We start from the raw sequence: 27997 nt of genomic DNA on the forward strand, positions 1-27997 counted from the left end.
TGCTTAACAGATAAGATTTAAAAACTAATTCTAGTACCAGTTTTGTTGTATGTATAGTGAAAACTTAATGAGTACATTGAAGTGAGTATCACTTTGTGTGCTTCACTGTGGCTCACACAATATCCCCAGTTATTTAAAATAATTCACCCCCTTTTTCTTTATACTGTACTGTGTCATTTCACAGAGCGACAACAGATGTTATTTAAATTGGGGTGTCAGAGTAAAACGTAGTAGGAACATATATAGGCAGAAAGAGAAAATGAGAGAGAGTATTCAAGCACAGGATACTCAAAGATTACTCAGTGGTATGTTGCTGTAAGCAGACACAATAATGACGTATGTGTTTTACCAAGATAACACTCACCAAGAACTAAAAAAAAAAGATCATGGGCTGAATTTAAAATGCTAAACTGCAAGACCACCTTCAGTTCACTTTCTCATTAAGTCTCAATGGTCAATTAATTTTCTTTCACAGGAGAACGCTACACACTCCTAAAACTCAGTGGAAATGAAATGACAACATCCAAATCACCTACTTTGGCGCCTGATCTTGTCCCATTGAAATCAGTGGGAGCTTCAGAGCTTGTTTCAGTAAGTACAAGGTTCAAGTCCCAGTCTGGGAAGTTCCACAAATGGCTTGCCAGCCTCTGAAGGGAAACTCAAACAAAAGCAGATCACTAAGGCCAGGTCAGTTATAAGGTCAAATTCCTATTTCAGGCTGAATGATGAAAGCATTTAAAATGGCAGTATGAAAAACACCTTCAAGTTGATGGATGGGCTATACAGGAACTCTGATCAGGAGATAAAAAGCCCAACAAGTTGGGTCAAAGAAAAATCACTATGCAACATCACAAATTATCCACTCTCTCTTGCTCTTTTTATTAAAATGGATAATAAATAAGGTCATTTTAATTCACTAAACCTATATTTATAATGTACTTCGTTCTGTTTAAAATGAGTTCAGTTTTCATGTTGGTTTTCTTTACTCGCATGTTATCTGTGCCAGATTCTTTAGGCCATACTCAGAATTTGGACCTAAATTAATAAAAGCATTTTTGTTCTGGAAGAGTAAACAGTAATTTCCCATTTACTCATTTAAAGAGAGTCAAAGATAGAAATCTTTTGAGAAAGTCCTCAGTTCAGATCTATAATATAAGTTGAAATCAGGCACATTAACAAGGTGAACATAGAAATGCTCCCTACAGAAGAAAACAAAACCATTAGTGTGATTTGGGGGATGTAATTTTAATCCCACAAATTCCATTTTTTCTAACATTCTTTTATCTTTGCACTATGTCTAGTTTGTAAGAGGATTAGAACGTATTTTATAACTTTTTTAGAAAAAGCATATTAATCAATGTTCAATCCTTTGATATACTAGTAGAATTAATCACTGTGGCATGTAATATTGTTAGCACATATGCAACTGTTTTCATCCTGAGGTCTTAATACAAATACACAGCTCAGGAATCATCCAAAAGCTTCCAGTACATAGAAAACTTGGCGTGATCACACAGCATCTTGCAAAGACCAAACCAGCATGTCAAATAAAAATCTTCTCCTAAACAGTAGAATATTCATTTTTTTCTTCTTTTCTTATGAGATCAACCCCTCTCTCCCCCTCAAAGAAAATATCCTTCCAATTGTGAAAACTAGACAGGAAAAGAACAGAAAAGAACAAAACAGAAAAGAGCCAAAAGCCACAGGTTTCTTGGGGGAATCTGGGTATTTAGTATATTTCCTTTTATAATTCACACACTACGCTGAAAGTAATCTAAGCTAGATGGGACTTCCTCTGAACTACAAGCCTCATCTTGCAAATATCTACATGGAAATTACAAAGAATAATATCTGATCCTATTTTTCTGCCAGTTGCTCCTGAGAGATATAAGGGTAGTTCCCCACCTCACAAAAAAAGTCATTTCCTTGAATAACTATCATTAAGGATTAGAAAACACTTCGAAGCTCCAAACCACAATGTTTGTTTTTTTCTTTTCAGAGCAGAATAGCCTCATATTTCATCATTTTAAAAAGTCCTGGAATAATGTTATATAATTATGCTTAGGTTTTACAGACTCCATTTGAAATGTCTAATCAAGAAGGCTTCCAGCTTTCTGGGTTGTGTATGTGTGTGTCATTCTTCAATTCTTCCTGGGTCCTGATTTTGCATTTCTAATGAAACTGAACTGACAAAGCGTGAAAGTGGTCTAAAGGGAAAAACAAAGAAAACGACCCTGTTTTTACTGTGCCAAGACTAATCAATATTCCAGAAGCTCAGCTTTTTCCCCCTCTTCTGTTGGGTTTTCAATTTTTTTTCAGAGTTGGGCTAATAGTCCCCTCCCCTTTTCTTAAGTTACAGAAATAGTAAGTTGCTGTACTGAGAACACATGCATATCGTTAGCCTTCTCTGTCTCTTGCTCACTGAATTTTGTAACTCTACTTCGCCTTACTGGGAAATTTACTTTGCTGATTCTTGCATCCGAGGAGTCCTGCAGAATTTGAAAAGGTGAGTTTGGTGTTTGTTTTATTGTTTCAGTAGTTTTTGCTTTTCACCCTCGTCATCTGCAAAATACTTTTCTAGATCAGTTGCTCTGTAATGATTACTTGGCTATACTTAAGCCTTTTTCATGATCTTAATCTTAATTAGAAACACCACATTGGGATGAGGTTGCTTTAATGGTCTAGGAGAGAAAAAGGGGGACTGGGTAAATCTGTAAGCTTGCTATAAAATACTGCAAACTGATTGTTCTGAAGAAAAATCTCTCGGAGACACATACTTCAAAGCTTAGTAATGCTGTATGTAATAGCTGAAACCTTAAACTCAACCTAACTTCTTTTTTTTTATTCTTTAACAAGTTATGTAAAGAACAAGTAAATATTATAAGCGCTTTCACTTTTAAAAGTATAGGTGTATGTATTTATGTATATATAAAAACTAAAGGGGTGTGGAAAGATAGAGAAGGGCAGTGGTAGATAGACATGTGAAAGCAACATGTGTAGATGTGAGCAACATTGTTAAGAAACAAATTACTATCTTCTAAAATTCCAAAAGAATAACACATGAACAAATGCACCCTAACTTCTCCAGGAATTCCAAAAGCAATTACATGATATCCCCTTAAAAACTCCTTTTGTAAAACTTGGACTTTCTAAATGCCTTCTGAAAAAGTAGTTAGGCAATAGACTTATGGAGGGCAAGATGTAAACTATACATCTAGAAATGGATTTCAGCTGTTACAGCTAGCTACATCCATTCATAAATTTGCATTCCAGCAATGAAACGTTGCAGTGCGCTGCTGGAATAGTTATGTTAATCATTGTACAGCATCACTATGCAAAACAGGTTTTTTTAATTCAGATTTTTGTTTACACAGCAAATTTATGTAAAGAAATCCAGATATTACTTTGCTTGATATCTTCTGGTGTTTTATTGATGTGATCAGAAATACAGTACACACTTCAAAGATGAATGATACTAGTATACAACTGTCAAATTAATAAGTAAAGGAATATATAATTCACTCCTACTGTTTTTTCACCCTATGACAGAAAGAAAATCAGTGTGGAGCAATTCATTAAATCATTCAGAAATATTTGAAATACAGAACAATTCAAATGGTCTGATTTAAACAAAAATAATTTATTAAAAGTATTATTTGAAGTACTCCCTAAACTGTGCTTACTAACTCCATGAACTGGAATACTGGTTGAAAGCTATTCTACTCTGACTTAAACTAGCTTTACATTTTTGCAGCTCTCTTTACAGCACAGAAATCGCTTCTGATTTTCATCAGTGTAAATGACAAGTGAATTGAGCCCATTTATTACAGACACAGAAATGCAAATCTGAACAAATCTATAGAAACCTTCTTACAAATCAGTCTTCTTACAAATATACAGTTATTCACTATCTATTGTAATCAACTGATTACATATTCTAAATAACCTGAATCTGATTGATATGTAACAAGGATTTGTTTGGATGTATTGATATATTTGATTGTCCTCTGAAGTTTAATACTTTGGTATTTCTTGTTTTGCAGCTTGTTCCAGTACCACCCAAGCAAAAGGATCTGAGCCTTTCTGGGGACCTTTTAGCAAAAGTAATATAAAAGAAAAAAGAAATTACTTTTTGAGAGCTAGATGACTAAAAGTAACGGAGAAGATCCACGACCTGGAAGTAGGATGGAGCGTTTTCAGCAAGGAGTCCGGAAACGTACATTAATGGCAAAAAAGAAAGTGCAGAGCATAACAAAGGATGATGTTAAAAGCTACTTACTAAGGAATGCCTTTGTGCTCCTAACCATCATTGCTGTCATTGTTGGTGAGTAATTTGATCAATAGAGATATTCTGTTTCTCCATTGCATCTGACAGTGTCACTGGGCCTGGGTAATTAGCATTTTTAATGAGATTCCAAATTTTTCTCTCCTGATAAGAGTTTGCTGGCTTGGAGGGTTTGGAGCTGTAAGTGATACAGGTTAAAGTTTGGAAAAAATGAGCATCATTCTGGTAAAGGAAATTGATTTAGCTATCTTATAGATTCCTCTACTGAAGAACCAACACAGCTATAACTGTATCAAAGGGTCTGAACAATTAAATCTAGTTCCTACATAAACCTGTTGCAATACAACTCTCACTTATCTAGCATGTTGAAATAATAGAAAGATGTCCTTAGGCTTAATTACAAAGTCATTTGCTTCTGAGATAAGCCAAATCAGCCTGAATCTTTTGCAGTGTTCATTGCTAAACACACCTTAATATAGTCATGCTTTCTCCAAAGTACTCCCTTTTCTACGTGCACTCTCAATGTGGGAGTCTAGGGGAGTTCTACCTGATGAAGGGCTGCAAGATATTGCCTTAGTACTGTTTGCAAAGCATGAGAAAGAAATCAGAACCTTAGACAGGAGGGGAGTGGAACTAGTTTATTGCTGGACTTAGAAAGATCCAAAATGTTCATTCAATATTAAAATTTGCATTGGACTGGTTTTAATTGGCCTATACGCAGCCAGATTTTACGCCAAATTTTATAGTTATATATGAAAAGCCCATTCCTGCTCAGCTGAGTACTGCCATGACTGCCACACACAGAAGTGATGCCAACTTGTATATACTTAGGTGTTTTGCTTCCTAAGCCCTCCTTGGAACTGGATATTCTGTCTGTCATTTCTATAGCATTAGTTGTAAGAATGCCCATTTTAATGCAATAGGAGATATGTGATAATGTGCATACGGGTAACATATGTAATTGTCATGATAGATATATCACTTTTTGTATTTTATCAATGGAAATGGTATTTCTGATTCCTAACTGACCACTTGCTCAGGTTAACAAAATTAACATTAGGAATCTATATGGTTGCCATTAACAGGCAATGCAGGTTTTGAAGTTAAATATGTGAATAATTTCCAAAGCAATTCAGCTGGAATCTGTTTGCATCGTAGAATAGGATTGAGACATTAGCAATTTGTCCGCTGTTGGTCTGGCAATGTGGCAGGTCCATTGGGACTAACATTAACAATGGTAGGAATACAGAAGTAGACACAAGAGGTGTTTTTGCAGCTGAGTCATCTCTGCCATTCTGCACAGCTCTTATGATAGGAAACATCTGTCCTGATCTATACTAGTGCCTCCACCCCAGCTCATAATTGGGGGGCACCTGTAGTACTAAAACAAGAGTTGGAGAACTGCTGAAAATCCCCAGTATTGCAAAGGCCAGCATGCCAAATTCTGCCCATTTTACACAATAATATAGTTGGGGAAAATCCAGAAACTTCAACAGTTATAGAATTTGCCCATGATCCATAAGCGTTGTGTAAGTTCATGGTATATGCCTGAGTAAAATTTGGATGTACATACAACTCCTGAGAAAAGAACGATTTCACTCTTTAACAGTTAAAAATGAGTACAGCTCTTTTACTGATTTGCTGTTGTAGAAATATTCATTAGTACAGAACCAGCTGGCTTAAGAGTTTGGAGTCCTCTAAGCTGTCAGACTAAGTTGGCAGTGACTAATCATCCCCGAGCTAGTGGTGGCGTATGGTGGGCTGGGCTTGGACAAAGTTGTCCACTTCATAAAACTAATAACCTTCATTAGCCAGTATCCCTGTTGGTTGTCTCAGCAGACAGACCAAGGTTTAAACAGACCTGGAAACTGAGTTGCTCTTTTACTCAAGATTATGGTGTCAAGGAAAAGGTTGCAGGGTGTATTTGAGGAACCTTGCATTGCTGCTGTCCTAGCTCTAACAAATAGCTGAACAGAAGAACTAGTTGCCAAGACCATTAGTCCAGCAGTGTTCACAAAAGGACTAACTATGTGAAAGTTAAGAGAGATATTAAAAAAGATTAAGGATACCATTATACCACCTTTTCCTACGGGGCTTTTTTTTTTTTTTAAGGGATCAGCTGGGAAAACCTGTTCTCACTTTGTTAAGCAGGGCTGATAGTGTTACAGGTTAAATGGGTAGAATCATAATAAATCTCAGGACTCCCATCTCAGGATCCAAGTTTTAAATTGGGGTCTGAATCCATCCAGTGATTTGTGTGTCAGCACAAATATGTATTTGCTGTTCATTTGTTCATATTGCAACAGGTAGATTTCATAGATTTCTGGGGCTGGAAGGGACCTATAGGATCACTGAGTATGACCCCCTGCTCTGGGCAGGACAGAGCATTGGGGTCAAGTAACCCCAGCCAGGTGTTTGTCTAATCTTCTTTTGAACACCTCCAAGGTAGGGGAAAGCATCACCTCTCTTGGAAGCCCATTCCATATTTTGGCAACCCGCATCATAAAAAATTTCTTCCTGATGTCCAATCTAAATCTACTCTCCTTCAGTTTATGGCTGTTGTTTCTAGTAACCCCAAGGGGCACCCTGGTAAACAGAGTATCCCCTACTCCCTGCTGACCCCCCCCAGTGAGTTTCTAGATAGCCACAAGATCACCTTGCAGCCTTGTCTTGTGGAGGCTGAAGAGAAAAACAACAGAACTGATGAAAAAGGGTGGATATATACATCTTAGAGCAAAAAAAAAAAACCATGAGAAAGGGCAATGTGCAGTGCCAAGTAGCTTTGAAGAGATGACAGACACAATTGCTTTCCATGTAGATAAACGATTTTTAGTAATTAAAGTAAATACAATTTAATCATGAACATATCAGAAGTGTCTCAATAGCCAAAGCTGAAAAATATTTGTGTAATATATTTGATTTTGGCCTCCTTCCTAAGACCTCAAGGAAGGATTGTCCTTGCGGCTTCAACTACTGCACGTGTGCCCTGTCTTCTGTAGATCATTAGCATTATCATTTTCAAACACACGCACACACACACACAAACACACACAATTAAATCTGGCCTGCTGCCACCTTTGAGAAATGCAATGTGGAAGAGAGTAAGTGATGCCAATGTTGAAAATTCCTCTAGTACTTATTTTTTATCTGCCAAATGAGTCATCTAGAAACTTTGCATGAGGGGTGTTTCTTTTAGTGGATCCTGGCAAGAGCTGGTGTACAGGTCCATTTTGGAAAGGCATATTTGGGAAGTTGTTCGCTGGTGAGATGACAATGCCAAAATGACCAATAAGTCATTTAGGGTGGGCCAGAGGTCCCGATGGGTCTTGGAAAGTTTAGAGAAGGTCTTGCAAACCTGGGAACGTTCACCAAAGACTCTGGCAGGTTTTTGTCAAAGGAGCCTCAGTGGCTCCTTTACACTTCCAAACTGCCTAGCCTCACACCCTGTCCTAAAATGCCTTCTTTTGTCTCCTTCTGTAGTCTCTCCTAGTTCCCTTCTGCCCACTTCCCAGCTTCCATGGGAGTCCAGATTTTTTCCAGCAGAGTTCTTCAGCGGAGGTTGGCAGCCACACAGAGGAAAATATCAAGTCACACAGAGTTAATGAGCAGAGCTCTTGTGAAGCTGGTCACAGGGACAGGGAAGCACTATTAAAAATGAAGCTACCCAGTGGTGCTGAGGGATGCTGAGCAGCAGATAAAAGAAGCAGTAATTCCTACTCATTTTGGGCCATGATCATGTCCTTAATGAACTTGGGGGGAGGCATAAAATCCTCTTCACAGTGTCTAGCTTTACTAAGGAAAGGAACCAGTACTGCTTTGTCGCTATTAACTCAAATCTAGCAGCCAGAAGCAAAAGATGCACATAGAAACAGATTCCTTTGCCTCATCCCATGAAAGCCCCCGTACAAGTCCTGAGGAGTAGAATACATAGCTGGGGTGTGCCCCCGCTTGGTATCCCCTTGTGTACTGAAATAAACCTTCTAGATATAATTTGCCTCATGAGAGATGCCTATGACTCCATTCTATACTTTCTAAATAAGCATGGCCATCATGCCTAGACTAGACTTCATAAAATCTACATGGACTAAGACAAAAAGGCATTATCATGGAGAAATTACACCTGAGTATGCTCTTGGATGAACAAGTACCAGCACATCACAGGGAAATACAGGGCCATCTGGGAACAAGCAAATGTTTCAGGGATGAAGGTGGTATAAGGAGAACCAAATTCTACTCAGAGTTCAGAAGCTGTGTGGGAGCATCCACACCCACAGCTCGTAAGTCCTCATTGACTCCTCTCACTGTGTACTTCCAAACCTCCCACTAATACCTCCCAGGCAAAACCCTTACTTAGAAGTAAGACTGTAAATATATCATTGGGGGGGAAATGTAGAAGGACTTTGTAATGTCTTTAAACCAGAATAACGCCAGAAAATTCAAAGTTTGAAAAAGTAAAGTCACTCAAAGACTGTGGCATTGGGTGCCACATGTGGCATGCCAGCTGCCATGTATAGCAAACAGCAGATCAGGGAGGGGACAGGTAGAATTAGGAACAAATCCTCTTCATCTTAGATTCACAATTATTGCATGGTCCCACCTTACTAAACCTGAACAGCACACCAAAATTCACATAGCTACTGGTTTCTTTTGTGTCATACCTAGTACAGAAACCTAACATGCTTCATCACTTGGTGTGTCAACACTGTACGTACTGGTAACAGTAGTTGTGCAGACATCCATTGTGGTGGAAGGAAATCATTACACTGCCAAGAGCTGCCCCCTATGCTCAAAACTCATCTAACAACAACCATCTTGTACAGAGTGGTGCTAAAATATCATATTTAGAATGAACCAGTAAACCAGTGCACATGTACTACAGCCTACAGGCAAACTGTCCAAACAAAATAATTTTTCCTAAGCAGACGATAACAATGGACTTCCAAAAATTCTTTGTAAGCTTGTTAAGTAATACCATTTCTTCCAAAGCAGATTTAAATGCTATGCTGTGTGGAATGTGAGAGGTTGGCAGCAGCATGGGGAGAGAGTTAAGGGTGTTTGTGTGATTGTAACTGTGATTTTTATAGAGAAATTCCATGTGAAAAGATGGCAGGATATGGCACGAGCTTTACGAATAAATATGTTACAGTGATGACTGTTTGGATGTGATTTTTTATTTGCATATTCCTTGGTTCCTCAAAGGGGATTAAATAGTGGGAGATGTCGCAACAACTATTGTTAAAATTCCTTAACTCTTTCTCTTCTGTTAGTTAGAACTGCAATTTCGTGAAGACCATGGCTGTTCAACTAGTGGCTAAGGGGCTGCACGCATCCTGTGAGGGGTTAACTTGCAGCTCCAACCCAGACCCTCCCCCTTTATCTCTCTGGTTGCTGTTGCCGTTGGTGTCTCTAAACTTTCCTCCTGGATACCACGACCCCTACCCACCATCAACTTTTACTTCCTTCTCCTACCCAGAGGGAAGGAATGGGAATGGCACATCCCCTGGTACCACAGGATCCCACAGCATGGTGCAGCAGTATGTGGGGCGGGCACTGCCCACATGTGCGGCAACCTCCAATGCAGCCTATGGAGCCCCCCAGCACACGACTCTTATGTGCGTGTCCCCCAGCCACTTAGAAGTTGGATGGCCATGGTGCAGATCTACAACAGTGACTGTAGGAATAACATAACCTAAGATTCTGTGTTCAGTTTCTTTCAAATTTCCAAAATTTTCATTCATTCAGGTTGACATTTTCTGTATCATTTAGAATAATGCAGCATGTACAGATGACACTGACACTTAAACAGACATTCTAGAGAGATGAAGGCTGATTAAATAATGTCTTACAAGTAGCTATTAACAGATTAATCGGGAGGAATTTTCTTTTCAACAGTATAAAAAGGGTATGATGGATTTTAGTATGCCTCGTAAAAACAAGTACCTGAAAATCATCAGATTTCTGGAACTATTGGCCATATACTTGGCTTAATGAGCTAAGCTGAGTGAGAGCCAAGGACAGTTGATTATATTTAATTTATTATTCATTTGTTCATAAAAAGGAGGAAAACATATCCACCTGAGTTGGAAAGCCAGACTCCTGTTCAAGGGGTTTGCAGTTTAAAATGAACGGTTAAGCAGAAAAACAGCCAGTCAGGGTAGGAAAGACACTGGCGAGGAAAGCAAAGAGAAACAACTGAAAACAAGGGGAAAGGAAAAGCCTGTTCCAGGGAAAGTCTCCTCAGAAGGTGACTGGATCACTCTATTTGTTAAACAAACCCTGAGAACAGACATGAAGCAGTACCTTTTTCCACTTAGCACAGGTGAGAGTTTAGCAGGACAAGGATAACAAACAATCCAGCAAAGTTAGGTTTGAGGAAGGCTCTGGAAAGGAAGACACAATAGTTCCAAGCAAAATGTACATCAGAAAAGGGGAACGGGGTTATAAGGAGGAGGGGAGACAAACTGTGTTAAAATAGTTAATGCAGATTCTTATTTTTGACAGAAATAGGTGTGTTTTCTATGCATTTTCTTATTAGATCTGACAAATCTGGACACTTTATTAGCACAGGGTCAAAGTAATAAAAGGAAGTTAATTTGATATTTTTATTTTTATTCTTAGGAGATATCGGTTTGGTTTCAACAATTCTATACTAGTTTGCACAAACTGGTGTAAGAACTTTGTCATAGGGCTGGCGCTAGTGAGTTCTGAGATACTGTGTATATGGAAACATGGAAATGCTTACTTATACCTTAGACTAGCTTAAATACCTTAAATACCTTAGACCAGCTTAAAAACATTAAGAAGTGAATCAAAACTAACTGGGCATCAACCTATCAAGTCTCTGCATATCAAAGAGTTATTGAAAGTTCTGGCTAAAGGCAGGTAATAGGTGAGGCAATTTTTTGGTATGTCTTATCAATTAGCCTTGATCATCAATGTGGTCTTTAGGATTGCTGTACTTTCTGAAAAATATTTAAAGATGTCAGGAGAGACAGATATAGCCGTATATTATGAGAAGGTGTATTCATTAATCTGATATGCAATAGAGTTTTAGGATCATGGATCAATCACTCTTCTTAGGGGCCTGATTGCTAAAGAGAATAGTGGGACAATGCATATTAAAGACCTTTTTTCAAGTAATATAGATGAGACATTCTTTGGGGTTATAGCGTGAAAAAAGTAGTGATAATAAATCAGTAAGTTAAACACAAGACTGTAGTACTGGAGAGTACTTATCCAACAGTTATTAAGGTATTTAGGAATGAAGTGATTCGGATAAAAATATGCAAGGGCTTATTAAAATATCCTACACTATCTAAAGACTATAGGATTACAAATGTTGTACAAATACCTACTTGTCTTTTTAAAAAGGTGCTAGATGTGATCCTGTGAATTACAAGCTAGAAAGTCTGAGTTCATTACCAAAAGAATTGAGTAACACTTAAATGAACCTGATACGATAAGGACACATCAGCCTGCTTCTTTGAAGGGAAATCCTTGCTCTAATCTATTCAAATCGTCTGAATGCAGACAAAGGAGAACCAAGTGATCACATTTATTTAGACTTTCAAAAAGCATTTTGGCACAAATTCTTTCATTCACCATGACAGCCATCTCAGCTACATTGTTCAACTAGCCAAGTAATAAATTGCCTAAATAGGTGATCCTTGCATGAAGCAAGAGTTATGATTGCTCTCTAGAGAAAAGAACATGGAATTTGGGGTTTAGAGAGAAAACTTTCTATGAATTATGGTGCATAGATAAAACAGAGATGTTTTGGCTAAAAATACTTGTTCCCATTATCTTGGAGGCAGCAGTTATTAACAGGGTGATTATATACTTAGATGAAACAAAATTATTTCTTTAAACACAAATAAGGAATAAGGAAAGTGTAGGATCTTACATTAAATTATCCTTCCTCGCTCTAGACAGCAACTGCTTCAGTTTGGACAGTACCTGGAACTATTAGATCACAAAATTGACTGTATTTCTCAGATGCTAGTGCAGTATAAAGAAAAGGTCCTGTGGGTGTGAATATCTTGAGACTAGTTTCTATAATTGGGAAAGAAACAGAAGTTGTAAAAAAAATATCAAATTCCAATCCAGGAAGAGCTAGACAAGAGAGAAATGTAAAATATTAAGAAACTTGTAAACTGACCAGTACTTCAGTCAACATTTCACTCTGCTTAAAATCTAATAACTTTATTATCTCTTGGGAACCATGTTTTATGGGGCAGAATATCAATCAAGCAGGTGGAGCTGGAGTGAATACCCAGACATAATAATAATAATAATAAACTGATCAGTTCATTATTTTCTATGGCTATAAGTGTTACATAATATAAATAACAATTATAACATACATGGTACATGTTATATAGTTATATATATTATATTATGCATGTCTATAATTAATATATATGATCACTTTAACTGTACCTAACTCTGTAAAGAATATATAAAATATGATCCATGAGACAGGTTATGATCTCTCTCGCACCAGTGGTAATTTGGGGAAATTTCTGTGAAGTTGATAGAATTGTTTGGGAATTTCACTAATAAAAATGGTATCAGAAACAGTCCCCCATGTCAAAAGCATTACTGAAGTCTAGATATATACTGTTTTTTTCTGATGCGCAAAGCCTATTATCATGGCATAGAATGAAATTAGGTTGGCTTGACATGACTTATTCTTGACAAATCCATGCTGACTATTAGTTATCACTTGTTATCGTCTAGGTTCTTGCAGATAGATTATTTTCTTTAATATCCTTCTGGGAATTTAAGTTAAGCAGTTAACATTCCTTGGTCCCTTCCCTCCACCCCCCCCCTTTTTTTTTTTTTTTTTTTTTTTTTTTTTTTTTTTTTTTTACATATTGCCACTACATATACCCTCTTCTGAAACTTCATTCGTCCATGACAAGTTCTCAGATACAGTCACTAGAGGTTCTGCAATTGCTTTACCGTGTTCTTTCAGTTCTCTAAGCAAGAGATCTCAGAACATCTAACTTTTCTAAATAGGCTCTAATCTGCTTCTTCTCTAAACTACTCTGCATAGCCATGACTCTCAACATGGCTGAGACACACAACACATATGTGAATTGTTCCTGTTTTACAGATAGGAAGCTGAGGCACAAAATGTATATTTCTTCCACACTGTCTGTAGCAGTGTCCAAGTCTCCTGACTCTCAATCCTCTATTTTAGCTGCATGGCCAGGCCACACCGAATCAGTTCAGGTAAACGAAAAAAATCACCAGGAATCCAGGTTTTCCGTTTCCCATGGAAAAACAGAGTAAAACATGGATTTCCTCCCTTACTGGAGGAAAAGCATGGGCTGCTCATCTGGGGGGCAGGTGGGGGGGTCTGGCTCGCCCACACACACTCCCAGAGGGACAGGGGGGACCCATGGCCCCAGATCTGTGCATGGGGCAGGGGTGGATGAGTGCTGCATGCTGCAGGCTCAGGCTCCCACACTGCTGCCATCCCCCAGGGCCGCTGCAGCCCAGCAGGTGTGACCCAGTGCTGTAAGGCAGAGTGCAGCCACACAGGAAAGCTGCTTGCTGCTGTGAGCTCCACGCTGCCCTGATGATGCATCCCCTGCACGCGTGGCAGCAGCGGAGGCAGCAGCACAGGACTGTGTCCCTCACTGCCGCCTTGTGGACAGGAAGCACCTTATTAGAGCAGAGCGGAGCTCACAGCAACACACGGCTTTCCTGCATGGCCCCACTGTTCCCCACAGTGCTGGGTCACACCTGCTGGACTGCGGAGGACCTGGGGGAGGGCACCAAGGTGAGATCCCAAGCCCACAGCACACAGTGCACAGCCCACACCTGCCCACACTCCAGGCACAGATCTGGGGGCACTGGTCCTCCCTAACCCCCCAGGAGTGCACACCATGGCAGGGAAGCCACCCCTCCACCCACCCAAGCCCACAGTGGGCAGGCAGCAGGGGTGAGCCAGGCCCCATTCCACTGCAGCAACCTCCTCCTCTTCCCAGGGGCAGGAGGCTGCAGACCCAGGTCCCTGGCCCCATAGCACTGGCAGCTGGGGGCCGCCTCCAGCAAGACTGGAGAGGGCAGGGACTGTAAGTGGGGTGCAAGGTACATGAGCAGGGCTGGGGAGATAATGGGGGGGAGTGAGGGGCACAAGCAGGGCCAGGGACACTTTTATTTTAATCATGGATTGGGGGAGCGTTAGCAGAGAATTTGCAATTCATCACAGAACTTGTGATTTTTTTTTAATCAGGGAAAACCAGAATCCCTGAAAAAATCACTAATGACAAGGTAATGTAAGACAATGGAAGAAGGTTTTAACAAGAAATCTGAAAGTCAGCAGGGAAAACATTTGATGGCAAAAAGAAAGCGTCTCTTCCATGATCATAGAGCACCCTAAAAGTAATGGCAGAAAAAAGGAAAGAGAACTGGGTTGACAGCAAGAGATCAGAACAACTCCAAGAGCAAACCTCTAGAGATAAGGAACACCTGAAGTCATCAAAGAGCTGACTTCAGCAATTGCTTTTCAAACTTTTACACATCTAACAAGTGATCAGCCCTCTTATGTCACTCGCCATGTATCCAAAACACCTCTTACCATTGGTGGGTCTCAGATTTTAAAAATGGGTGGTGCAGACGTTTGATGCCTTAAAACACAACACACGTTCTTCTTCCATTAAAAATTAAATTAGGAGTTTTACTAATATACTAGGGGCTTAGAGCTTTATTATTCAGTTTAAGATCAAAGCAAAAAAAAGTATATCTTTACTAAATGTACATTCATTTGCTATATCATGTATAACAACACAACAAACTAGACAAAAATAATCAAAAGATATTGTTTCATTAGTCCTGCAGATATTAGACTTAAAAGTACATCTTTTTTTCAGATTAATAAAGCAAAATCTAGCCTTCTTTAGCACTTGACAATGCTTTAATGCTTCACTGAAAGTTATTTCCACATCTGAGTTAATGTGTTTAGAGTTAAAACCAGTCTGCAAGGATGTAAAATAGGAGCTACATTACCAAGAGCAACTAACAGCAGAATTGCAGAAGGATAGCTTGATTAGTGGAACATCGAGGCCATTAAAAAGGAGAGAGGGTCATTAACACCTGTGGAATGAAGAGTTTGGAAGGAATCAGATAGATGGTAAAGAACTATGAAGTCAACTAATTCCCTCACTGTTGCCTGACATACTTGCTGCCACCACTGCCAGGGAGTTGGTTTTAAACTTTGTGTGGAACAGGAATCAAAGGGTGGGGAGGGAGAAGGTGCAACTACACCACTGCACTCCCTCCCCCATATGCTCCTATCTTTCATGCTAGTAACACCACTAAAATGCAAATTTATTGACATGGATGATGTAGGAGATATAACCTAGCCAAAGTGAAATGTGGAAACTATGACATGGTTGCCCCAGAAAATACAGGAGCAATGACATGCAGGAACTTTGGAGGATTTGCATTGTGAAATTTTCCCTAGATCAGAGATATATACTGTCACCAACAGAACTTACCACACAGTAGCCCCTGACTTACTTTCTACATTCTCCTGAAAAGGGGATCACTGAAAAAGCTCATATATTAATTATTGCGTGCTAGTAAATATTGATGTTAGTAATAAAAATTACCACATTTGACATTAGGAAGCATTTCAAAGCTACGTGTATGCTATAAAGAAACACCCATGTGATCGTTGGAGGATTTGAGTTAAAAGAACAGGGAAGTTGCAGGAGGTTAATCGCTTCTGAAGGAAAGGATTCACTGTTGTGGGGGGAGAGGAAAGAAACTATGATCAGACATTAATGTGGACATTGGTGTCAGAAGCGGACTGGCCAAGTTCGCCTATGACACCAAACTCTGGGGTAAAGCAAACACACCTGATGACAGGAGGGTGATCCAGGCGGATCTGGACAGGCTCAGGAAATGGGCAGACGAGAACCCAATGGTGTTCAACACTGAAAAATGCAAGTTTCTCCACCTTGGGAGGAAAAACCTGCACCATGCTTATAGGCTCGGTAGTGCTATGCTGGTTATCTCTACAGATGAAAGGGACTTGGGGGTCATGGTTGACCACAAGATGAACATGAGCCTTCAGGGTGATGCTGCAGCTAGTAAAGCGAGCAAAATGCTGGCGTGCATCCATAGATGCTTCTCAAGCAGATCCCGGGACTTAATTCTCCCATTGTACTCGGCCTTAGTGAGGCCGCAGCTGGAGTACTGCATCCTGTTTTGGGCTCCACAATTCAAAAAGGATGTGGAGAAGCTTGAGAGAGTCCAGAGAAGAGCCACGCATATGATCAGAGGTCAGGAAAACGGACCTTATGATGAGAGGCTGAGAGCCATGGAGCTATTCAGCCTGGCAAAGCTCAGGCTCAGGGGTGATCTGGTGGCCACCTATAAGCTTATCGGGGTGCTCGTCAGGATCTGGGGGAACAACTGTTCACCAGAGCTCCCCAAGGGATGACAAGATCGAACAGTCACAAATTCCACTGTCTGAGCCCCCAAGGTTTGGAATAGACTGCCTCCGGAGGCGGTTCAAGCACCCACTTTGAACGCTTTCAAAACACATTTGGATGCTTATCTTGCTGGGATCTTATGATCCCTGCTGACTTTCTGCCCCTGGGGCAGAGGGCTGGACTCGATGATCCTCCGGGGTCCCTTCCAGCCCAAATGTCTATGAAATCTATGAAATCAAATTAGGAAGCCAAGGTCATATCTATTAGATTCTGATGAACCTGAATCTCAAGGAATTTTCTAAGCCTCATCATGGAAAGAGGTTGATCTTAGAGGAGACATACCCACATACAGGAAAGGATAATGCTGTCAATGAGTGTCTCTGCTATGTCTCTAAAAAGCAATGCACCGAGCTCTTAGCCTAAAAGGAGAGGTATTAAAATGAGCCATCTTCATATCCTTCAAAATCTAAACGGTTCCAGGGCTGAGATAGTCCTCCAAGGAACTTAGACATGCCAAGGTTCCTGCCTTAGGGCACCTATATACATGACAGACCTCTGCTTTAACATATGCTAATTAGCACATGTTGGAGCAACTCGATTAATCAAGTCTGCTGCAAGTCTCCTGAAGCATGCTAATTAGTGTGCTCCAGCAGCCTCTGCGTCACATGTATTCAACATCCCCACATTTTAAAATGGTGGCAGGGGTGCTTTAACTAAAGTTCAATCAAGCAAGCTTTAGTTAAAGCGCCCCTGCTGCCATTTTGAAGCTCAAGACACTGAATATATATGACACTGCAGGCATTTTAACTAGAGTGGCTCTGAGAGCTGCTTTAATTAGAAGCGCCTGCCCCCCTCCCCCCGAGCACATGTATAGACGTCCTAAATGACTGCAGACTGTTCCTAGCTGTTCACAGGCAGCAGTGTCGCCCAGATTTACCATAGCACATCTGCTATAGACCAACCCCTGACAAGCCTACCTGGTCCTGGCCATACCTCATGTGTCCTCACACTCCAGAGCTATAGCTGCCCTTTTTGCCACGCCAAGGGAATTCTTCCCCAAATAAAACTGAGAGCCTCTTAAGACTGCTCCCTCCTTTTTATCTGACATTAAAGGGGCTAGAGAGAGGTCAAAATCCCACTCATTGGTAATAGTAATAATGAGTGACTTCATATCTGCATATATCACATATGCCACATGGGGACAAAATTCACAGATGTAGTTCCTTAACATTTTTAAATGACTGTATAATGGAACAATGAATTCTAGAGCACATAAAAGGAGAAACTACACTCTAATGATTTCTACATTAAATTTAAATTGACTCAAGAACTTAGCTGACTCACTAAGCTGTTGAATCTGAAGTTCCTCTTAACATCAGAATCTATGAAAAAGATCCTCAAGTCAAGAGCAAAGATAATAAAAGCCCTTAGAAGGAGCATGTAGGGTGGATACATAAACAAGCAAATTATGTGGTATTGCGGGATTTATATTGTTTGGGTTAACAATTACTTGCAAATAGGGGGGGTGGACTTGATGACCTAGGAAGCCCCGCCCAGTCCTGCTTCTAAACCAGCATGATTTTAATAACAGAAAATTGACAGCGATACTTTAAGCTACTTAATGGAGCAATGGAAATATGGAAAGTAACATTTATAATTTACCAAAACTTTCAAAACAATTCAATAAAATTGCTCAAAGGATGTTATTAAGGAAAGTAGCACATTTTTTCAGGTGCAAACAGAACAGATTAGAAACTAGTTAAAACACCAAAGCTTGGTAGTCAGTTTTAAGTTGTGACACGGTAGCAGCCAAGAACCCAACATTTGGTAATTGTTCCATCTGGACAAGAAATAACATGTCAGATGGTAAAATATATCAGATATTTTGATATATTTCATCAGAAGAAGGTGGGGATTTCCAGAAGGCCAACCAATCTGGATGACAGGGCAGCACACTGTCTTATGAAATGTTACATTTGACAAACACAAGCTACATACTTTGAGAAGAATAATTTGAACTACTTGTTGCTTATTCTTCTATTGCCGTGTTTCAGTAACAGGAAACAGTAGAATATGCAAAAGGTCTACATGAATTATTTAGTGGCCTGAAGAGTTTCAAAAGATAAGAGTTCAGTTTAGTTTTAACAGAAAAGGAGTAAGAGAGGAAATAAATCATGAATAGCAGAGAAGGTAGGTGAATGCTTTGAAAAGAATCTGGAAAATAAAAGGACTTCTATTTGCCTTTATTACTTTTAGAACAAAGGAACAGCCAGCAAAAATAGAAACACATTTAAAAATGATTAATAGAAATGTGTTTTATAGAGTACCATAAAAGACATACAAAAAACTAGAACTCTTGGTTCCAAAATGATTTCTTTTATTAGACCAACTGGAAAATGGCAAGAAAATTGTCCTTTTCTTCAAGCTTTTGGGATCAAAGTCCCTTAGTCAGGCTCTGGGAAAAGTGTAAATGGTACAAGATGTAAAAAGTCCCCATAGGACTTAAATAAATAAATTTTGTTTTTGCACACAGGGGGCTGAAGATGGAAGGCTGTCCCTCTGGGTCCAAGAAAGTGTCTTTGTGAGCTGTGTTGAGTAGCTCTTTGATGTGTTGATCACGCAGAATTCCTTCCCTGGAGGTGTCAGATGGCAGCTAGGGAGGTACCATAAGGCATTATCGAGTCCAAGAGTTTAGTGGGTTCAAACAAGGATTACATATTGGTAACAATTATGGGAACATGCACAGTTAAGTAAAGGATGTAAGGCCTCATGCTTCAGGGTATAAGCTAACAGCTAGCTTTTTATATACATCTATTATGGTGACCTTGCATCCTCCTTAGAAGCAACTAAACAGAAAGATTATTGACTAGAGAGCACCTCCACCATGATAATTTTTAAAAACTATGAATTTGGTGATTTACAAAACACAATTTCTGTTACTCTTCAAATTTTAGATTATTTAAGGAAAAGATCTTTGTTCACAGATTCACAGATTGTAAGGCTGGAAGGGACCTCAGGAGATCATTGGGTCCAGCCCCCTGCACCAAGCAGGAAAGACAACTGGGGTCAAGTTACCCCAGCAAGGTAACCATCTAGTCTCCTCTTGAAGATTTCTAGGGTAGGTGATTGCACCGCCTCTGGAGGGAGCGTATTCCACAGCCTGGACACCCTGACTGTGAAGAAGTTTTTTCTAACGTTGAGTCTGAAACGGTCTTTCAGGAGTTCGTGGCCATTACTTCTGGTTTTCCCCAATGGTACGCTGGTGAACAGTTGTTCACCAAGGCCTTGATGTACTCCCCTAACGTAGCGGTAAGCTACTACCAAGTCCCCTCTCAGCCTTCTCTTTTTCAGGCTGAAGAGTCCCATATCCTTCAGCCTTTCCTCATATGGCTTGCCATGCAAGTTTCTGATCATATGGGTGGCTCTTCTTTGGACTCTCTCAAGCTTGTCCATGTCCTTGTTAAAGTGTGGTGCCCAGAACTGGACACAATATTCCAGCTGCAGTTTCACCAGTGCTGAGTAGAACAGAAGAATCACCTCCTTGGTTTTGCTGGAGATGCATACACTGCTGCATGCCAGTGTATTATTTGCCCTGATGGCTACAGCATTGCACTGCTGCCTCATATTCCTACTGTGGTCTATTATAACTCCCAGGTCCCTTTGATTCATGGTGTTGGTCAGTTTGGCACCGCCAAGCCTGTAGGTGTGCATTTAACTTCATCTGGTTCCAATCTGCCCAACTTGCTAACCTGTATAGGTCCGCCTGTATCTCTAGCCTATCTTCAAGTGTGACCACGCTCCCCCATAACTTGGTGTCATCCGCGAACTTGACCATTGAGCTCTTCACCCCCACATCCAAATCATTGATAAAGATGTTGAAAAGTACTGGACCAAACACTAACCCCTGTGGGACACCAATAGCCATTTCTCACCAGGACAACACAGATCCATTCATTAGGACTCTCTGGGTCCTATTCCATAGCCAGTTTCCCACCCATCTGACTGTCTCCAAGTCAAGCCCATAATCCTCCAATTTTCTCACAAGGATATCATGGGATACCAGATCAAAGGCTTTTTGAAAGTCAAGATATACAATGTCGACCTCCTCTCTCTTGTCTCAAGTCACCTGGTCATAAAAGGAAGTGACGTTGGTAAGGCAAGACCTGCCCGCAATGAAGCTATGCTGGCTGTTATTCAGGATCCTACCATCTACAAGCTTATTGCAGATAGAACCCTTGATTAATTTTTCCAGGATTTTCCCTGAGATATAAGTGAGACTAACTGGCCTATAGTTACCCAGGTCCTCCTTCCTGCTCTTTTTGTGGATGGGCACAACATTGGCCCTCTTCCAGTCCTCAGGAACCTCTCCAGAGCACCACAAGTTTTGGAAGAGTTTTGCCAGGGGTTCCACAATGACTTTGATCAGCACTCTTGGATGAAGTTCATCTGGGCCTGCTGACATATATATAATTTTTTTAATTGATCACACACCAATTCTACTGCAATAGTAGGACAGCAGTCATTCCTACCCCACTCATTCTGCACCCTACCTGGCATGATTTTCCCCTTTACCCAGTGAAATACCAAGGCAAAGTAGTCATTCAGGAGTTCAGTTTTCTCCTGCGTGGTGGTAACCAAATGTCCTGAAGTGTAGAGCAATGGCCCCACACTCCCATTTGTTTTCCTCCTGTTCCCTATGTACCTAAAGAAGGGCTTCTTGTTGTCCTTGATTCCCATTGCTAATTTGAGTTCACTTTAGCCTTTCTGATCTGTTCCCTACAAATGTGGGCCATTGTTGTATAGTCCTGCTTGGGGCCTGCCCCAAACTTCCATTGTTTATAAGCCTCTATTTTCTTTCTTAAGAGGACCGTTATTTCCCCACTTAGCCAAGAGGGCATCCAGCCCTTCTGTTTCCTTTTCTCTGCATGGGAATGGACTTCCTATGTGCTTCAAGGATCATGTCCTTAAGAAACGACCATTCTTCATGCACGCTTTTCCCCTTCTGTCCCTGGTCCCACAGCACTTCCTGTACTAGTGACCTGAGTTTGTTGAAATCACCGTTTTTTGAAGTCCAAGACTTCAACCCTGCCATCAGATTTGTCTGCCATGCTACAGACAGTGAACATGATGCTATCGCCCAGACTGCTGAAGGTGTATGACAGTTATGGAAGGACTTATGGTGATGAGCTCAAAATAAGAAATAGGTAAAAGAAAGGAAAATAGACTTAAATTTCCTTAAAATTCAGAGCTGCTGAATTAAGGCCCATCTCTAACAGCCAGGCACCAATCTGTTTTTTACTAATGTGGAGAACTCTGTGTGCAACTGTGGTCTATCTATACAACACAGAGGAACTAGTACTGAAACAGTTCTCTAACAACTTCAAAACCATTTTGTAATACAGATAGGACCACAAGAACTTCTTTGCTTCTCTATGAAGGGATCTTTTGTTCTTCTTTAAAGGCATATTAAAAAATAAGGCAGAGTCTTTTGTCCACCAAAATAAGAATATGAAGTTTAAATTCCTTTAGTAGAAGACCATAAAGCTCCTTTTGCCATCACCTCATGTAAGGCAAAAAAATGTTTATACTGTTTTTCTCATATGGAAAAAACAGTAATAAAAATCTCCATGGTTTATTCTTAACAATTGTTAAAAATATGAATTTTGACCTGCCTGCTTTCAAAGTTAACTGTAGCGTACAGCTGCCATCTCGCTGTGGGGTTTATCGTTCAGATACTTCTCTACAGAATATCATCATATTTTCAAATAAGAGAAACAGGAATCATTTTTAAGCTATGGGGTAGAGGAACATAAGTATTCTATATTTGTCATTGTTTTTGGTACAGTGTTGCCTGGAACTGCAGAATCCAGAGCACAGCTTCATCAGAGTACTGTATCTCCCTGTGCCATGTATTAACAAACCCAAATTACATTTGCTTTTCTTTGATACCATATTGCAATGCAATCTCACATCTAATTTGCTGCTTGCTTTCAGCCCTTTTATCACTCTCTGTTATTGCTTTCTTCTTTTTTTAGCAAGTTGGGTTTTGGACACTTTCCTCCACTGTGTTTATCCAAACTTAATCTTAGCTTGAACATCTTCAGTGAAAAATGCAATAAAGTGTTCCCAGGCTTGAGTCTAGGATTTTGTTATCTTTACTTTCTTCCGGGGAACTTCCTAGCCTTCTTCCACTGCCACAGTTTTTATTCATTCTGTTCCCGTTCCTCAACTTTCTTTTCTTCAGCATGTTCCAGGAGAGAGTGTGGCAGGGCAGACAACTGCCTCCGCTCTGACCTTGTGGCACCTGGATGTTTTCTCACAGGTTGCCAGCAGAGAAGATACTGTTCTTTATGTTTTTAGCTCTGCCTGTTACTAGGCAGAGCACGTAAAGCGTCAAGCAATGTACAAAAGGCAGCAAAAGGCCCCACACCAGCGGGAATGTCTCACAATGAGGGAATCTCCCATAAATTAGTTTGGACCCTTAAAAAGGGCAAACCCTCTCTGAATAAATAATCCCAACATTAGTTCTTCTTGTTTATGAACATACAATTTCTTTGCAATATTACAAGTGTCTTAAAAAAATACTACTCTGGCTTTAGTAAACACCATTGATTTTTGTCTTGAAGCAGACTTAGAAGATTCTGTTACCACAGTGCAGAAATGGTGCACTGCTTTACCATTTGAGATGCTGAGCCTCTGATATCATAGATTAATTGTTCTTTATTGGTACAAAAGGTAGAGGAAAAAACCTGTACCACAGGTTGTGCGAACACGTTTCACATGGGGCTTTATTTCATTCCAATTTTCAGAATTTAATGAGAAACCTGAAACTCTCATTGAGATAGGCAAGCTCTAGCATTCAGCCTCTTCAGTCCTGATCGTGCAGGGTAATAAGCGCCTCAGTCCCTTCAATACTCAGTGAACTCAGTGATTGTTGTCAGGCTGAGTACCTTGCTCAGCTTCTAACAGGATCAGGTCCCACTTCCTGATTTGCCTTTGATACCAGGCTTTATCTTCAAAGCATCGCAATACGGCCAATGCACTGCTTTGTCTCATCATTGAAGTCCTTTAGAAAATAGTGCGTCAGACAGAGTTCAAACAAATCAAAGAAAACTTGCCCTATCTTTTTCGGTTCAGTCTTGTTAACTACTTTTAAAAAAAAAATTGCCAAATGTCCAGTAGCTTGGATAGAAAGAGTGGTACTTGAATATTTAAACTCAGTATTAAAGGGAATATTTATTTTGCATATTGTAGATTTTAATATAAAAAGGAGTATTTCACTCATTGCGACCAGACCTCCTACCTACACAGCTCTGCTTCATGATTCCTATAGTGGAGTGAATTATTCTTTTAAGTTCTTTCTTGAATAGCTAATACTCTATGACAGGGCAACATATGGCCCATGGACCCACTGGATCTGCCCCACAGAGTTGAAGGGCTTTGCCTGTGCCTGTTGCAAGATTGAGCAGTGTGGAAATGCATCCATGCTGCCACTGCTTCTCCCTGCCTCCCCACCCTGTCCAAGGCTGCAACATGGGTGCAGCTTCCAGCAGGTGGAAAACTGTACCAGGGCTGGGCAGAGGGGGATGAGGGGAAGATGGGAAGGACAGGAAAAAATGGTAGCATGGGCACGGCTTCCAGCTGCCTGGCCCCAGTGCAGCTCCCCACCTGCTGGAAGCTACACGTGCACCCCAGCTCAAGAGCAGATGGAGCTAGGAGATGCAGCAGCGGTGTGGGCACAGATCTCCATTGCCTCACCCTGGTGCAGGTATAGGAAAAGCACTCCTCCACACCTGATGCTGATGTGCCATGGAAGTCACCTGCACCATTTTAGACTGAAGCCAGGCTGTTCCGGTCTTCAGCTTGAAAAGGTTGCTAGCTGCTAATCTATAAGAATAGACCTGGAAAGCAAGTAAATCGTGATGCTATATCTATTTAAAAATCGGAAACCGTGTCGGGGGAGGTTAAATGACTTGTCCGCAGCCATTCATCAAATCAACAGCGGTCTGGATTAGATCTCAGGTGTTGCTAGCTCCTGTCTCTCTGCTCAGCTAGACTGCTGACAGGGAATGCTACTAAAATGTACTGACAGGATGCATTTTTTCTTAATCTTAGGAGTTTTGTTTGCTCTCTGTAATGCAGGACAACCATCGTATTTATGCAGACAGTGCACAACATTTCAGTCCAAGTCTCCAGGATTCTTTGATACTTCAAGTTTAAGGATGGAGCTGAAGGAACTTGTTCTCACTGTCAGATAATATTCACTTAAGGCAGGGGTGGGAAAAATGGAGCCCGCAGGCCGGATGCAGCCCTCCAGTCCATTCTATCCAGCCCATGGGGCCCCTAAAAAAATTTAGAAAATTAATATCTTTCTGCCCCTGTTGCCCATCATGCAGCCCTCAATGCCTTGCCAAAACTCAGTGAGCGGCCCTCTGCCCAAAATAATTGCCTGCCACTGACTTAAGGAGACATGTACTTAGGCCTTGATTCTCTGCTGTGTCCAAGCTGCATATTGTAGCTTTAGTAGACCTAATAATCAAGCCATTGTAATAACATAGGGTAAGGACAAAATCTTGCAGCAATATCCCTGACCCCTATCAACTTCAGTGGCACTCTCTACAGGTATAGATACCAATGCATCTGAAGTTAATTGCAGGATTGGACCCAACTAAAATTGGTCTAGTTCTATTTGCTCATTATCCAGCTATTGGAGTGTACTGCTCATTAAGCACAGACGCAAAGCATCCACATGGATTCCTTTTGCAACTGAAATGTGTTTCCCAGACAGAAAAAGAAAGTGATTATAAGCCAAATGCAGTGCATTTAAAACATGTAAAAGAAAGAAACATCATAAGGCAAAGGTTTTTTTAATAATTAGAGAAAGATTTTCTGCCTTATTTTTAAATATTGTGGGTATGCCTACATGTAGCCCTACAGCGATGTGGCAACATGCTATGTCGACATACAGCACACTATGGCAACGTAGTGATCACGTGGGTCTACATGCAATTGGCTGCTATGTCGCCATAGTGGCACACTCCCCCATTGTAGCATGCCGCTACAGCAACATAGCAGTGCAATCTAACCATGCGCCACACAGCACAGTAGGGGAAGTTGCTGTGCCATGCTTTAGTATTTCCAAAACACTGTAGCAACGTTGCCATATGGGAATGTGTAAACACACCCTACGTATCATTTATTTTTATAACAAAATCATGTATACAGTATGCATAACCACTGTACATATGAACACAATATATAATGAATATATTACATACATCACAGGAACTAATTTCTCTTGGTTTTCTTCAGAACCACAAACTACACACTTTGATCCCTCCATGCTTCAGACGATGCTATCCTGAATCCTGGTGCCAGTTAGAGTGGTCTTTATGCTGCTCTAAATTAAACCTTGTTGTTCATGCCCTCAAGGAACATTTTAACAGCAGGGATTTAGCAGTTCAGGAGAGTCCCAACAAACTTCCCCCTCACCAGCAGCTAACAGTAGTCTAAATGATAACAGTGCTGTTATAGCAATGATAGTCCAGGAAATATACGAGGCAAAGGATTTTTTTATGATAAGTTTATTGGATTAGCTGCACAGTTGGGAGAGATGCTGGACCAGTTTTTAACATACGGTGCCCTTCAGGTCTGGAAAATGGAGAGAAATGGAGCCAGCAATCATAAAAACAAGATCCCTCTTACAGTGTCTTCCAAATGTAGCCAGGCTTGGATGAAAACAAATTCTAGGGGCAAGGACTTTCCACTGAGAATATGCTGCATCCTGACACCCCAGTTTCAGGTGTTTGAGAGTTATTCCAAAATATGTTCCAGAAAAGCCCATGTTATGGGATATCATATAGAAGGAGCTATAGTTCCTGCAATGGAGAGTCCCAAACACAATGGGCGTCAAATGGTACCCAGTAGCTTATACTGCATTTACTAACTGACTGGTAACTAGCTCCAAATGCTGAGCAAAATGCAGTATGCCCCATGAAGCTGACAGAACTAGGCAATCATATTCCATGTTAATGGAAGAATCTATCCATGCCACTTGCCATAATTATTTGTATACCACACAACTTTCCCCCCACCCCCCTTCACCCCCCCAAAATTGGAGTACATGTCTTAAGCAGGGAAGCTGATTTTTCTTTGCGGGAACAGAGGCAGAGAAGAAGCTGCAGATGCTGTGCTAAAATGGCTGCCACTTCTTTATGAGGCAGCAGTGGCAGAGTCCAGTGTTAGCGTTCTCCTGCCAATGGCAGTGGCTTTTCTCCGAAGAGCTGCTGAGCTGGCTAAGGGCGAGTGAACTGCTGCATGCAATCTGTAGTCTCTCAATGAGGTTTGTGGTGTGGAAGCAGCGCTTCATTATTTACAGCAGTGGGGGCCATCCTTATGGTAGATGTACCACAAATTAGTCTGGTCCCTCCCCCAGTGCTTCCACACACACCCCCTCCAGTCGGCTCCCCCAGCCTAATCACTGCTTTGCTTTCTGTTCCCTGCCCAGACCTCCTTGCCTGATCTACTGCTCTTCTTTCTCTTCTACCATCCTATCTGCCATTGTACTGCTTATTCCTTCCCAGATCTGCCAAGTGCTACACACACGCAGGCTGCCTGTGCCGTGTGTGGCATATGTGCCCCAGGCTGGCTACTCCTGATTTACAGGAACGTATATTAAGAACTATTTACAGTAAAAAAGTAACAGTCTTTCTATTGCCCTCACAAGGGTCTAGGGCCCTTGTTGCTGTCTTTCCATGCCAGGAAGTTTCTTCTGCCTCAGCCAGACTGTGTGTTTCCAGGAGAACTACACTCTGCTTTCCAAAAACAAGGCATGAGTTTTATCTGGGGACTTGTGGTATGTAGGAAAATATGGTATTTATAGTCTCCTTTGGACTGATTCTACAAACAGACTTATTGGTTAAGCATCTACCTCAGGCACCTAAATCCAACTGAGATTCTCAAAACTCTTGGTTCAAGATGCTGTCTGACCCCATAGCTCACTAAAGTCCCTTAAATACTAAGTTCTTGATGCACAGAGTCACCTAAAATAGAAAGCATGAAGCAATCTTCAGAACATGGTAGGATTCTGAAATAAGGCATGTTTTTGGTTTTGTCTTGCAATAAAGAAGCTACCCTGAGAACATGGATCAGGCCCCACACAAAAGATAGTCGGGGATGAAACTTTTTGGAGCAAGCTGGCTGGTTCATGCATGCGAGTATAGCTAGGGATCTACCTAAATCATGGTTTTGCAAATTTTGC

The 27997-nt window shown here is 40.8% G+C and overlaps 1 protein-coding gene and 1 long non-coding RNA gene across 2 annotated transcripts in view; one reads left to right on the top strand and one right to left on the bottom strand.

Annotated features, from left to right (window-relative positions):
- Positions 1 to 1714: 1714 nt before the first annotated feature.
- Positions 1715 to 12202, bottom strand: LOC109307840. The gene is made up of 3 exons (XR_002100371.1): positions 12189 to 12202; positions 10586 to 10665; positions 1715 to 2207 (listed from the first exon to the last, which is right to left on the bottom strand). It is a non-coding gene; the product is annotated as an uncharacterized LOC109307840 (long non-coding RNA).
- The window catches only part of SLC1A3 (solute carrier family 1 member 3), a 103718-nt gene continuing 78033 nt past the window's right edge, over positions 2313 to 27997 (top strand). Inside the window, exons 1-2 of the mRNA XM_019531967.1 lie at positions 2313 to 2506; positions 4044 to 4324. Coding sequence (XP_019387512.1) covers positions 4144 to 4324 — 181 coding nt within the window. The 5' untranslated portion in view covers positions 2313 to 2506; positions 4044 to 4143. The remainder of the gene's footprint in view (positions 2507 to 4043; positions 4325 to 27997) is intronic.

This window comes from Crocodylus porosus, unplaced genomic scaffold, assembly GCF_001723895.1.
Source record: "Crocodylus porosus isolate Cpor-Errol unplaced genomic scaffold, CroPor_comp1, whole genome shotgun sequence".
Taxonomy (NCBI): domain Eukaryota; kingdom Metazoa; phylum Chordata; order Crocodylia; family Crocodylidae; genus Crocodylus; species Crocodylus porosus.